Source organism: Heloderma suspectum, chromosome 4 (genome assembly GCF_057233095.1).
Source record: "Heloderma suspectum isolate Gila_16-S chromosome 4, 16-S_ref, whole genome shotgun sequence".
Lineage (NCBI taxonomy): Eukaryota > Metazoa > Chordata > Lepidosauria > Squamata > Helodermatidae > Heloderma > Heloderma suspectum.
Window position 1 is genome coordinate 259,568,259 of NC_139461.1, and position 15,297 is coordinate 259,583,555.

The 15,297-nt window shown below is 42.8% G+C and overlaps 1 protein-coding gene across 1 annotated transcript in view; it reads left to right on the forward strand.

Moving 5' to 3' along the window:
* TAFA3 (TAFA chemokine like family member 3) overlaps window positions 1–15,097 on the forward strand; it is a 202,168-nt gene extending 187,071 nt beyond the window's left edge. Inside the window, exons 4-5 of the mRNA XM_084853471.1 lie at window positions 5,004–5,076; window positions 14,272–15,097. Coding sequence (XP_084709597.1) covers window positions 5,004–5,076; window positions 14,272–14,371 — 173 coding nt within the window. The 3' untranslated portion in view covers window positions 14,372–15,097. The remainder of the gene's footprint in view (window positions 1–5,003; window positions 5,077–14,271) is intronic.
* The last annotated feature ends 200 nt before the right edge of the window (window positions 15,098–15,297 follow it).

A 15,297-nucleotide genomic window follows, 5' to 3' on the forward strand; every position in this document is an offset into this window, starting at 1 on the left:
CAGAGGCATCTGGCTGCCTCAGATACCTTAAATTAATTGATTGTCCTCTCTGCTTTCCCCTCTAAAAGAAAGGGAAAAATTTCCACCAGCCGCTACCCAATTCTGAACGGCTACTCAGTTCAGAATCATCCAGGACAAATGCTTCCTGTCCATCTTCTCCCATCCAGATAGACCAATCCTAAAGTGTATTTTTCACTGGCATTGCCTCCAGGCCGGAAAACAAATCAGCAGCCAATCACCAGTGCCTTGGTAGACACTTTGACTCCACCACTCAATCCCCGCTCTCCTGTCTGACAGGGCAGGGGCTCGTTTCGTTTTTCTGCACTGTTGTTGTTCAGTCGTTCAGTCGTGTCCGACTCTTCGTGACCCCATGGACCATAGCACGCCAGGCCTTCCTGTCCTGCACTCTCTCCCGGAGCATGCTCAAGTTCATATTCATTGCATCCGTGATGCTATCTAGCCTCTCATCCTCTGCCGTCCCCTTCTCCTTTTGCCTTCAGTCTTTCCCAGCATCAGGGTCTTTTCCAGAGAGTTTTCTCTTCGCATTAGGTGGCCAAAATATTTGAGCTTCAGCTTCAGTATCTGTCCTTCCAATGAGCACTCAGGGTTGATTTCCTTTAGGATGGACTGATTTGACCTCCTTGCAGTCCAGGGGACTCGTAAGAGTCTTCTCCAGCACCACAGTTCGAAAGCATCAATTCTTCGGCGCTCAGCCTTCCTTATAGTCCAGCTCTCACAGCCATACATTACTACTGGGAAAACCATAGCTTTGATTAGACAGACCTTTGTCGGTAAGGTGATGTCTCTGCTTCTTACTATGCTGTATTTTCTGCACTAGCACCCCACGATTCAGAGCTAGTGTTGGGAAACAAATTCATTCGGTTCACATTTCAGTGTGAACTTACCAGATGCGCACTTCCTGAACCAAAACACGAACCCGAATGCTGTTTGCCGTCAAATTCCATGCATTTCTGAAGTTTGTGATGCAATCTTAAAATGTGGACAAAAAGTGTGCGTTTTAAGAAAGGCATACACTTTTCTTGTCTTTTTTAAGTGCACAAAATGTGCAGGTTTGGAAAAATGCAGACCAGAACACTTTATTCATGGGGAGCTTGCTTTAAAAATGTATGTGTTTCAAAAGTATGCATAAAATGCATGTATTTAAAAATGCGTACAAAAATCCATACTTTTAAAAAAAATTGTGCACAAAAATCTGAAGACATTTTCATATGGATGAAAAAATAATTCTGAGTCCAATTAAATGCAGAAATCAGACAGAATAAAGTTAAAAGGTTTTTTAAAAAAACAAAAACAAGAACCTGAGCAAAATTGAACTTGACAGATTCACTACTCAGAGTCTAAAAAGGGGGGGAAAGGGAAAATATCATGTGCACTGATCAATACTTTTTTTTGTTTGCTTGCTTTTTTCCAACATGGTGAGTTTCACTGCACTGTCATCAATGAATAAAGAGCTGTCTCTGGCCATGGCTACTAACTGGTCAGGATTAGACAGTGATAGGGGGGAAGTATTCTGCACAAGCTTCAAAGTACTCTCATCTTTAACGTTACTTCACATGTTATGGGACTGGGCACTGACATTCAACAGAGGTCCTAGGTTGAAGCCCTGGTTCCAATTCATCTTTGAATGAGCATTGTTCAAAGCTAGCATCAGTAGTGGTTCTATGGTGCCTAATAATGCATCTCTATGAATCTATTTCATTGCCGAAAGCCAATGATGATGAAGTTATTAGCATATGCCCATCTAGCCTTAAGAGGCATGGATACCCCTTCAGTATTCTAAACCTTCCTGGCTTTGAAGGGTTTATGGTTAGACCTGCTACTGGTTATTTCCCAGCATTTCTTTTGGCTGAGGAAATCAAATAGCTGGGATGAAAATTTTGGTTGGGAAAAAAGATAAGGGTCAGAAGTGAGGAACTGCTGTAGTACAATGGCAGCAGGAGCAGGACTTCGGAGGCCTCTCTCAGACCTTGATGTGCTGGAGAAAAGAGGGCGGGAGAAGCACAAGAGCAATTGGACAAGATTAAGCTCTTCAAACATAGGAGCTTTGCTGCGATGTGAATATGGCAAGCTAACTGGTGGGCGGTCTGCGGTTCTTTATAAGGACAGAACACCGTGCCCTATATTCTATTGCACTTCCAGTATTAACACTGACACATCTTTCATGCTTTTTTATTAAGGAAAAGAGACTGTCATTCAGGCAGCATCTACTCAGGCCTCTTGTTGATCAGAAGAAAGGTGGAGTAGCTGGTTCTTTCTGTGTCCTGTAACAGTCGGAATTTTATGTGTGTCTCACTTTGTGCTGTATTTCAAGCTTCATACCATTGCCTGAAAGATAAACTGACTTTGCTTTTTGCTTGACTTTTTAACTTCCTATCTGTGGCTTTGGTGGCCCCCCTCAATCAGATGCACCAATGGGAAGCCTGCAAACAGGACTCAAGGGCAATAACCATGTCTGGTTGTTGTTCCCCAGCAACTGGTCCGTCTGATCTTGGAGTTAAAACCTTCAGGATTATGGGGTATGTCCAGGTGGGCACTCTTTATCTGCTTGGCCGTGATTGAATTTAATTTGGAGTACAGAATGTGTTCCGGTGGGCAGTCACAGTTCATTTGGGAAACCAGCGAAGGCAAAAGCTAAAGCCTACCCAATCCATAAACCTTGTCAGCATTTGACTTAAGACAGTGCTTAACATTACTAAGCATTGAATGAAATGAATTAAAATGGCAGGGTCCTGCTGGCAGGTTTACGATGGACTGAGGGCATTGGCAGAAGCTGCAGATATCATCACTGCTTCCTTCTACTCAAGCCTTTTTGACTGCCTTTTTACTGTGCCTAATTTTCAACCACAAAAATTGTGGGAGCAAAAGGGGAGGATGTTGGGGAGAAAGTTTCATGACTCTCCCTTGCTTACGCAATATTTGCAAGTGTTTCTTTTCCCATGGAGCAGCATTGGCACATTTAAAAAAAAAAAAAATGGGGATATTTATTATTACGTTTATGGCCCACCTTTTTTCCTCTTGCAAGGAACCCAAATCAGCTTACATGGTCTTCCTCGTCTCCATTTTGTCCTCACAGCAACCCTGTGAGGTAGGTTAGGCTGAGAGTCAGTGACTGGTTCAAAGTCACCCAGTGAGCTTCATGGCCGAGTGAGGACTAGAACCCAGATCTCTCAAGTCCCAGTCCAATACTTTAACCACTACACCACACTGGGTCTCCTGATGCAATCTCAGCTGCTCAGTAATCATGTAGACAATGCAATGATATCACATTGTCATGCAGTCAGCCGTACTTGGCTACATGGTGATGTTATTAGGGTCAGCCTTGTTTCCCAGTAAATGTGTGTGTGTGGTGTATGTGGGGATGAAACTTGTATGACTTCAGGTAGGAGGGAGCGTACTTTACTTATTTCCAAGATGGTCCAAAGAGACTGAGAGCTTCTCTCTCTCTCTCTCTCTCTCTCTCTCTCTCTCTTTCAACTTTAAAGTGGTAATCTGCTGTTCTAAGTAGTGCCTTGAGTGCTCACAGCTGCCTGGCAGCCAAGTGCTTTGAAAAAAATAGTCACTAATGCCCTGGGAACAACACTGCATCCTCACGTAGCATTGCTCCTTGGACATTACCAACTGGTTTGGCAAAAAAAAAAACCTGCTTTGTACACTCGGACCGCTGCTTGGAGCAGTGGACTATCTTTAAAATTTAAAGAAAGAAAGGAGGAAGGGAGAAAACATGCTTGGACCACCTTATAAGTAAGTTAAGTAGTACTCTCTTGCCTACTGAATATTTTCCCCTCAGCCATACATTTGAAACCCCTCTGGAACTTTGAAACTTTGGGAGGGGTTTCGCTACACCCAAGCTTCCCTGAAAACAGCAAAAAGAGCCAGGCTGAAATTCTCATCTCGACCCTAGACCTTACAAAGTCAAATCAGACTGAAGGCAGGGAAGCTTTACCCTCACACTGAATAGGTACCCTGACAAGGTACATAGTCAATCAGGTTTTGCCACACAATGATGTTGTGTTTTGTCTTTGCCCAGCTTTTTCTAATGAAATTGCGAATATTTTAAAAAAATGATTTTTAAATTGTTTTTCTCACTGACAATCACTATAGGCTGTTGTTTATGATTTTACCATTTCTGATATTCACAAGATCATACACATAAAATATAAATATGCACACACACACACACACACACACACATTTTTTTCAGGTGATTATCGTTTATGATATTTTGAAGTTCCCTCTGCAATAATATGAGATAGTAGTAAGACAGGGGATGGGATTTAAGATAAAATATACCCAGTACTGACAGCCTTAGAAATGGCTGATTGTGATTAAAGAATGTATGTATAGTGTGTGTGTCAATTTAAATGATTAATTAGCCAAGTAGATGTTACAGAATTTTGATACCGATAGTCTGTGGTTCTTTGATGAAGATGCATTTCCCTTGACTAAAAAAATATTTTGTTATTTAAGAAACACATTTTTGATACTTTTTCTGAATTAAGAGATTTATGCACCTTGTCTACAACAATGATTTTGGCATTAAATACCTTTTAGCAGGAGCATTTGTGTTTAAAACCCACATTTTAAAACTCTGAGTATTGTGATAATTGATACATGCTTCAGTCCTAGAGTGTATGTGTAAGTTATATAGAGTTAAATAGTATCTATTATCTTTTGCTTGTTATTGATTCTGACTTATTCAAGACAACATCCATTCATTTGTACTGCCTATCATTTGGAGAACATGTGATTCTAACTGGTGGTTAGTAACACTGTAATGGTGTAAATATTTATTGATATCTGTCCTAATGCATGTATAGCATTGCCTTTCTCTAGCGGCTCAAACTGCTGTCCTATTATGTAGTGTGGATAGCCTGTTTATAATTCCAAGGGCCTGTTCTTCAGGGGACTTGACTTTGGTGTTATAAAGCCATTTTATTGTTCACTTAACAGCCACCTCTAATGCTTATTTTCCCTTCCTGCAGTTCTTCAGCAACGCAATAGCCCCTTGGTGCCAGCACCAAGTGCTGACCTTGCATCTTCCATGCTGCCACCAAGGTAATACATATAAATACAGAAAATCTCTAGCTCTTGTGCTGGAATGTAACTAATTTCAAAGCTATCAAAATACAGTTGCTGCTGCTGCTGTTGCTAGAAAAAAGGAAACCAATGGCTTACCCCATTGCCATACCCTTTTCCAATTTGTCTCATAAAGAAGAGAATCTCATGAAAAATGCAAACAAATACTATTTTTAAAAAATAAAAATGCAAATTAAAAATAGAATCAGTTCTGAATAGCCCACAATTATAAGATACCGGATTTACAGTGCAAAGACCAATTTAATTTTGAGAACATAATAGGCTGGGAATCGTCTTCTGAGAAAGGTCTTTTCTTTCTAGAATTAGATTTATTGTGTTTTCTCCTGTGTTTCAGAAATAGCTATTTTAAAAATAAGCAGTTCTTTGAATAGCTGGCACTAGTATAGTGAAGGCTGGAGCTTCAGTGCTGTGAAATGAGAGATGCTTGGGGTGGCTGTACATATTTTAAGGTTGCCAAGTGGATGCCACCAAAATCAGCCTCCCTGCTGTGACTAGTTCTCTCTGCTCTGGGTGTAGCAGAAAAACCTTATGAAGTAGATCCCTACTATCATATCAGGAATGTCTCTGAAAAATGGTGGGTCCTTGATTCCACCACATGTCCCTGAAGACCATGGGCTAAATGACTTAATGTGATGGTGCTGATCCATATGGATAGTTACTCAAAATGTTAACTGCTGGGCCATGGAGAATGTGCCATGGAAAGGCTGTTTTAAGTGGTGATTATTATGTTTGCACTGAGTCCCTGGCTTTGCATGGTGTTCTCATCAGCAGCTTCTCTTCCCAATGCTGGCAGAGTCCCTCCTGGCTTTGTATGGACACTCCATGGATGCTGTGTGAACTGACTTGGCCGGTGCCAGGAAGAGTGGCTACGCTTCCTGCTGCCAGCAGAGTCCCCTGCTGCCCACATCCCTGCTGTTATCTCCATGCTGAGGTTGGGGATAACAGTGGGCATTCCCTTGGCCGGTGGGGGGGAGGATTCCTTCAGGAGTGGGGCTTGTAGGCCAAGCCTTGCCCCCTGGAGCTACCCCAGGAGGCTCCACAGGCCAGACTGGGGAGCCCAGCAGCTCAGATTAGGTTCTCAGGCTGGGGGTTCTGCACCCCTGCACTAGTGACTCTGATCCATAGTCCAGTAAGTACTCTGCACTCATGGAACTTGTAACCTTGGACTTTCCTATTCAATTCAACGCAAGTGTGTGTGTGTGTGGAGTTCTGAGTGCTCAGAGTAAGGTGGACACAGAGCGACTGTTCAGACAACATGCTAACCCACACTCAGTGGTTGAGTGTGGGTTGTTGTTGTTGAACCGTGGGTTGTTTGTTGAACTGTGGGTTAGCGTGTTGTCGAAACGTCCACAGGGTGGCTTGTTAACCATGCAGTGTGGCTTGCTAACCACCCTGAACAACCCAACAGCAAATCATGGGTTCTCAAGGTGGCTTGTTCAAGAAAATAAGCCACACTGCATGGTTAACAAGCTGCCTTGCAGAAAATGTCCTGGATTCAGACAACACGCTAACCCGCAGTTCAACAAACAACCCACGGTTCAACAACAACCCACACTCAACCACTGAGTGTGGGGTAGCATGTTGTTTGAACAGCCCCAGAAAGAGCATGCATGTGCAAGAAGGAGAAAGATGGATGGAGAGGGAGCAAAGATACACAGGCACATAAAGTAAAGGGAGTCCCATGTTGAAGGGTGGTGGTTTGTTTGTTTTTTTAAAGTTCCTGAATCTGGAAAATCCTAAGACTGCTGAGTGGACACTGATGGGAAAATGGCCTGTTTCACCATCTTCAAAATAATTGAGATCACACAGCTAGCCAGTAGCAGTGGACCCAAACTAGGTCATGTTCTGAGGGCACATGATGCAGCCACCTTGCTGAAGCTAAGCGTGCTTGGGTTTGGTCAGTGCCTGGATGGGTGGCCTAGAAACCCAACATGTGCTGCCTTGAGTTCCATGGTTGAAGAAAGGCAAGCAATGCATATATCAAATGGTTAGCTAAACACACCTGATTCTTAATACATTGTTCATTAACCGATGTGGCAACTCTGAGGAAGCTTTTAGGCACAGAATCATCACAGTTGTACTATCATCTCCTGGGATACTCTAATTATATATCTAGCTCAATTAGCTTTTAGGGAAGGGTGGGGGAAAAACTTCTGTGTTAAAGCCTTGATGGAGAATTATTAGTAACTGAATTAAAAGGCAAGGATTCCATTTTATTTCACAATAATAAAGGCATCATGTATAAAATATCTCCAAATTACCAGCCAACTAAATTTAGAGCTCTGTTATGAGGTGAAATGAAAGGTAAAATGAAGAGGGGGAAAAAATCTTTGAGAAGCTATGAGACAAAGAACAAGAGCAGCATTATCCAAGAAATAAGATGGAAACATAATTAACCACCCAGCATTATGCGGAAAGATGTAAAATCGTAATGGGAGAAAAAATTAGGTGAAATGGTATAGCTAGTTCCAGTTTATTTCTGCTTTATAAATCATCACTATCTATCTAGGATGATACAGGTTTAGCTAAGGACAGGAGATTGCTAGGTATAGTGGTGGGGCCAATGACCAACTGAATAATACTTCAGTCTTGTTTCTGACCCCTTCATGGATCACTGCCTTGTTGTGGCGAAGGGGCTTGCGTAACTCAGTGAAGCCATAAGCTATGCCGTGCAGGGCCACCCAAGACGGACAGGTCATGGCAGAGGGTTCTGACAAAATGTGGTCCACTGGAGAAGGAAATGGCAACCCACTCCAGTATTCTTGCCAAGAAAACCCCATGGAACGTATCGCAAGGCTAAAAGATATGACGCCGGAAGATGAGCCCCTCAGGTCGGAAGGTGTCCAATATGCTACTGGGGAAGAGCAGAGGGTATTTCCAAGTAGCGCCAGAAAGAGTGAAGCGGCTGGGCCAAAGCCGAAAGGACACTCAGCTGTGGATGTGTCTGGCGGTGAAAAGAAAATCCGATGCTGTAAAGAACAATATTGTTTAGGAACCTGGAATGTCAGATCAATGAATCAAGGTAAGCTGGAGGTGGTCAAACATGAGATGGCAAGATTGAACATCGACATCTTGGGAATCAGTGAACTAAAATGGACAGGCATGGGCGAATTTAATTCAGGTGACCATCATATCTACTATTGTGGGCAAGAATCCCTTAGAAGAAATGGAGTAGCACTCATAGTCAACAAAAGGGTGGGAAAAGCAGTACTGGGGTACAATCTGAAAAATGATAGAATGATCTCAGTACGAATCCAAGGCAAACCATTCAACATCACAGTAATTCAAGTCTATGCCCCAACCACTGAGGCCGAAGAAGCTGAGGTTGATCGGTTCTATGAAGACCTACAACACCTTCTAGAACTAACACCAAAAAAAGATGTCCTCTTCATCATAGGGGATTGGAATGCTAAAGTAGGAAGTCAAGAAATCACCGGGATAACAGGCAGGCATGGCCTTGGTGTACAAAATGAAGCAGGACAAAGGCTAATAGAGTTTTGCCAAGAGAACATGCTGATCATAGCAAACACTCTTTTCCAACAGCACAAGAGGCGACTCTACACATGGACGTCACCAGATGGTCAATATCGAAATCAGATTGATTATGTCCTTTGCAGCCAAAGATGGAGAAGCTCCATACAGTCAGTAAAAACAAGACCTGGAGCTGACTGTGGCTCAGATCATGAGCTGCTTCTTGCAAAATTTCGGCTTAAATTGAAGAACGTCGGGAAAACCACTAAACCGTTCAGGTATGACCTCAGTCATATCCCTTCTGAATATACAGTGGAGGTGAGGAATAGATTTCAGGGATTAGACCTGATAGACAGAGTGCCTGAGGAACTATGGACGGAGGTCCGTAACATTGTTCAGGAGGCAGCAACGAAATCCGTCCCAAAGAAAAAGAAATGCAAGAAAGCCAAGTGGCTGTCTGATGAGGCTTTACAAGTAGCTCACGAAAGAAGGGAAGCGAAAAGCAAGGGAGAAAGGGGAAGATATAGCCAACTGAATGCAGAGTTCCAGAGAATAGCAAGGAGAGACAAGAAGGCCTTCTTAAATGAACAATGCAAAGAAATCGAGGAAAACAACAGAATGGGGAAGACTAGAGATCTCTTCAAGAAAATTGGAGATCTCAAGGGAACGTTTTGTGCAAAGACGGGCATGATAAAGGACAAAGAAGGCAGGGACCTAACAGAAGCAGATGAGATTAAGAAGAGGTGGCAAGAATATATAGAAGAACTATACAGGAAAGATCTGAATGTCCCTGATAGCCATGATAGTGCGGTCACTGAACTTGAGCCGGACATCCTAGAGAGTGAAGTCAAGTGGGCCTTAGGAAGCATTAGTAACAACAAAGCTAGCGGAGATGACAGTATTCCAGCCGAGCTATTTAAAATCCTAAAAGATGATGCTGTTAAAGTGCTGCATTCAATATGCCAACAAATCTGGAACACTCAACAGTGGCCACAAGACTGGAAAAGGTCAGTTTACATTCCAATTCCAAAGAAGGGCAACGCCAAAGAGTGTTCAAACTACTGCACCATTGCGCTCATTTCACATGCCAGCAAGGTGATGCTCAAAATCCTACAAGCTAGGCTTCAGCAGTATGCGAACCGAGAACTACCGGAAGTACAAGCTGGGTTTAGAAGAGGCAGAGGAACTAGAGATCAAATCGCCAACATTCGCTGCATCATGGAGAAAGCAAGAGAATTCCAGAAAAACGTCTATTTCTGCTTCATTGACTACGCTAAAGCCTTTGATTGTGTGGATCACAACAAACTGTGGCAAATTCTGAAAGTGATGGGAATACCAGACCACCTTACCCGTCTCCTGAGAAACCTGTACGAGGGTCAAGAAGCAACAGTAAGAACCAGACATGGAACAACCGATTGGTTCAAAATTGGGAAAGGAGTACGACAAGGCTGCATATTGTCACCCTGCTTATTTAACTTATATGCAGAGTACATCATGAGAAATGCCGGGTTGGATGAATCACAGGTCGGAATTAAGATTGCCGGGAGAATTATCAACAACCTCCGATATGCAGATGATACCACCCTAATGGCAGAAAGTGAAGAGGATCTCAAGAGCCTCTTGTTGAGGGTGAAAGAGGAGAGTGCAAAAGCTGGTTTGAAACTCAACATTAAAAAAACTAAGATCATGTCATCTGGCCCTATCACTTCCTGGCATATAGAAGGGGAAGAAATGGAAGCAGTGACAGATTTTACTTTCTTGGGCTCCAAGATCACCGCAGACGGTGACTGTAGCCATGAAATTAAAAGACGCTTGCTCCTTGGGAGGAAAGCTATGGCAAACCTAGACAGCATAGTAAGAAGCAGAGACATCACCTTGCCAACAAAGGTCCGTCTAATCAAAGCTATGGTTTTCCCAGTAGTAATGTATGGCTGTGAGAGCTGGACTATAAGGAAGGCTGAGCGCCGAAGAATTGATGCTTTCGAACTGTGGTGCTGGAGAAGACTCTTACGAGTCCCCTGGACTGCAAGGAGGTCAAATCAGTCCATCCTAAAGGAAATCAACCCTGAGTGCTCATTGGAAGGACAGATAATGAAGCTGAAGCTCCAATATTTTGGCCACCTAATGCGAAGAGAAAACTCCCTGGAAAAGACCCTGATGCTGGGAAAGACTGAAGGCAAAAGGAGAAGGGGACGGCAGAGGATGAGATGGCTAGATAGCATCACGGATGCAATGAATATGAACTTGAGCACGCTCCGGGAGACAGCGCAGGACAGGAAGGCCTGGCGTGCTATGGTCCATGGGGTCACGAAGAGTCGGACATGACTGAACGACTGAACAACAACAACAACAACTTGTTTCTGAAGTACTCAAGCAAAATCCTTCCCGCATCCACACTACCCCTATGCAATAGCAAGTGTTAATTTCATAGGTAGGGTGTGAATGACTAGACAAAACATGCCCTGGGGATTATTCTGTGTGTGATGCAAAAGTATAAGCTACAAGTGGGATATCCAACAAAATGTTGCCATGTGTAGTGCTCCTATGCAGTGTCCCAGTCAGTTATGGGCTTTTCTACATGAGGCATTTATTGTGCACTCGTCATTCCCTACTCACAGTTGTTTACAGGTTTTTTAGATGACGTTGTGACCCTCCAGTTTCCCTTCAGTGTCTAAAGAGCACTTTCGGTGAGGTTTTTTTAGAGCAGGGAAAATGCGGCATTTAATTGTGAAAATGAAAGAAAGTGCAATTTCTTCTTGTGTATTTGTGCTATTCTGCTATACCACAGTGCCACCTAGAGGTTTTGTAGTGGAAAAACAGGAAAGGTTCCTTGTGTGGTGCTTGGATTTCAATTCTGTGATGAAACTGAAAGTAGATACAGAGGATTAACAGCTGATTTATACCATCATGTACAAAAGCTCTGTCTACCTACAGCCATCTTCCCTGACCTGACACCTCTAGATGTGTTAGACCATTGGCCTTACTATCTGGGAATTATGGGAGTTGCAGTCTAACACATCTGGAGGTGTAAGTTTGGGGAAGGTCAGCCTACAAGGTACTCCATTCCATTCCTCCCCTCACCCACTTTTTCTGTTTCCTTCTCCAATACTCAGTCAGCATACCATAGCCACTGAGCAGGCTCTGTCCCCATTGGGCTGTTGGGGGGAGGTCCCTCCTAGGTTTTTTTTTTTTTAAAAAAATTGAAGATATTTTGTATTTCTGCAAGCCTTGGATTTCCCCTGAGTCTGCTAATATCTTCCTCTTGTGTGTGGGTGGTGCTGTTTTGGCTGCATAAAGATTCATATTCACCCATGAACTTCAGGAATATATAATCTGTGGAAATGGTTTGGAAATCTCTTTAAGACTAAAGTAACCTAGTACAGTCTATCCATAGAAGGCGTTGGGCCAACAAATCCCTGTGAGAGATAGATACAGTTTCCTTGTTTCTTTCTGTTTTTGTTGTTTTCTTTCAGTGAATTAGAGTTCAAGGAGAGTCTGAGTTTTTCTACACAAGGCTGTTAATCCACTTTACTTTTGGTTTTGTCACAGATTTAAGATCCGACCACTAAATGAGGAGCGTTTCCTTTCCCTGCTTTTCTGCTACATATCCTCTAGATGGCACTGTGATATAGCAGATTAGTGCAAATATTATATTACACATGAGGAAATTGTGCTTCCTTTGCTTTCACAATTAAATGCTGCATTTTCTCTGCTCTAAAAGAAACTCGCTGAAAGTGCTAGTTAGACACAGAAGCAAAACTGGAGGGTTATGAAGTCATCCAAAGAACCTCTAAACAACCATAAATAGGGAATGACGGGTGCACAATAAATGCCTCATGTATGCCACTGTGTTTCAGCGCTCTCCATTCCAAGTTCTGTTTTTGAACTGCATTCACATTTCTGTAGGAGTCCCTAATAACAGATGAGTCAAAATGAATCTCTCCATCATTACCTTTGTTCATCACCTTTGGACATATCAGCCTTTGTCTGAGATGGTGGCAGGAGATTGTGATTCTCAGGCCCATCCAGACCAAGTCCCAAACCTGTGCCCTGTGGCTGATATAAGTACAAGGGTAATTTGTGTCCTGCCCACTGCGAGTTTCCAATTAACTGTGTCCCCCAGGAAGTGAAGTCATTTGTTCTGACTTTCCCCAGACACAAGATAAATATGCTTGCTCTGACTTTATTTCTCTCTCTTTCTCCTCATAAAGCTCTAAATCTATCCATCTGCCCTTCGCATGATCCACCCTATGCTTCTGAAACCCGAGGTTATCCTGTTACAGTTAGACCCCCCAAAGCCCACTTCTCCACTTTGTGGGGAGTATCCTCCGCACTCCTGACTTGGCAAACTATAACTCCACTCTTCTATAACTCTTCACCTTCGGGGTGACATAATTTGAGCTTTTATTGATGATTGCACACATTTTACTATTCCAGCACACCCAAGGCTCCTAGGAACACATCTTGCTGTTAAATTACATGGTATGTGACTCCCTTGGAACAATGCTATTAAGGATATGAACCCGAAGTGTTTGTTCTGCCTAATGAAACTGTGATGGGGCCCATTCAGGAGGCAACCAAGGAGATGCCAAAAACATGGACTCATGTTTTATTAAAGGGCATATCAGTGAAGATGTTCTCATGGAAAAAAGTGCATGAAATATTCATGCCCAGACTTAATGTGCAATAAAAGCACCTATGGATGGGGTGGTGCCCTGCTCCAGGCATCAGTCCAGCGTACAAGCTTCCAGTCTCCCCTCTTTGTGGATTAGCACCCCTAGCATTGCAGCCTTTTCTCACATGCTCTACAAGGGCTCTACATGGACAAACACAATGCCAGTCACACGGCCTTGCCTTTTTTCTTGGAATGCCACTGATACAGCTGGCAAGAGAGCTGGAGACTCCTTTAAATAAAGGAGAAAGATAAATGTCTTCATTAATGGCCTGAAAAACAGGAGATCCTATAAAAGTAGTTTTTAAAAACTCAGATCAAAGTTTTCTTTCTCAAATTTGGAGCAAAAGGGTATGTTTTGGGACAGAACCAGTGGTTTCCTTCTGGCAAATTAATGTCGGTCAGTTTGACTTCCTGATATCATACCTCGTTATGTCGTTATATGCGGTCAGGTAAGCCGCATTTCCTACTAGAATGACTTTGGGCCAAACTTCGCCTGACCTTACATGTGTCTTTGCATCTAACCTGGTAGGTTTTTAAAAATGCAGATTGGATCAGCTGGGGTGGGAGGCTGATAATTAACAGGGTAAGAGCAGGCATGTGGAGGGAATGTAACCATTTCCTGCCCAGTGGTAGCCCTGAAGAAAATACTTCTTTTGAAGCTGACACCACTAAGGGATTTCCTCCTAATGTACATGCACACGCACGCACACACACACACACACACACACACTTGTATCCCATCCTTCCTCTGAGCAACTCAGGGGTACATACAGATTGTCCAGTTGTATCTTGAGTACAGTGTCGTGAGGCAGGTAAGACTGACTGACCAAAGGCTACCTAGTGAGTTTCATGGCTGAGTGAGAATTTGAAGCCAGGTCTTCCCAGACCAAGCCTGCTATTGTATTTGCTATACAGCATTGGCTTTTATATTGTGTGGCCCATTTAGTAAAAGGGTTTCATAGTGTCTTTGCTTTTCAACAGATCTATTTTTCTCCTCTGCTATACAGGTGGTTCATTGCCTACCTTGTACATCAGAAAACCTGGATGATGAAGATAAAGAAGCTGGGAATGAAGAAGATCAGTAGCATTCAATGCCCAAATTGTTAATGGGTTGTGTAAAGCCCAGGTCTCGCTTTCATCCTTTCTTTCTTTGCAATGAGTGGACTCTGCTTGGCGATGGCAGTGGGTGGAGAAGTTTATATCAAAACATTGGTCAAGGCTGTAGCCCTTGCTCTTGGACTGGTGGGTCATTCTCCTTAGGAAGATCAACCTGCCCTTTTGGGATACACCATTATTATTTTTTAAAATTAAATGATGGATTGATTTTCTTTTATCGTTTATAACAGACACACAACGCCTTTCTCATTGTGGCACACAAGCTTGCCCTCTCACCCACCAGGCAGTCTTCAACTGCAACCATCTGATGATCATAAGCTTCCTTTAAAGCTTCTAGATATGCCACCCAAAGTTTTATTTTCATATTTATTTGATGTTCACCCTTTGCAAACTTTGAGTTCTTGTATATGGTGGTGCCTCTCATCTCTCAGGGGAAGTTAGTTTAACTTTCTAGGATCACATTTAGCCACTGATGGCTCTATAAAACCACCACGGCACATACTAATCTATGCAATACATAATAAGCCCACAGGAAGGCATATGGAAAACCAAGACAAAGTGCGGGAATGCTACTTCTTTGAACTTAATGAGAGTTATATCCAAATATAAGTTACATTGCATTAAAAGTTTGGCTTCCATACACTGATATTCTCTGAAACCTGTATATCTACTAACTAAGCATGATATGTGAAATGGCAATACATGCATTTATTTTTTTAGAGAGTTAGTTTTTGCATGGCACTCAAGGTGGTAAGCCTGACACACCTACAAACTATAAGTGTGTTGAGGTTCCATCATGAGACTTAAGTGGTTCTAACTTGCGAACAAGCTCTGCATTTCGGATATGTATAGCTGCCTTCCGGCACAATCTATGCATGTTTAGACAGAGAAAAGGCCTACAACTCTCAACATGCCCC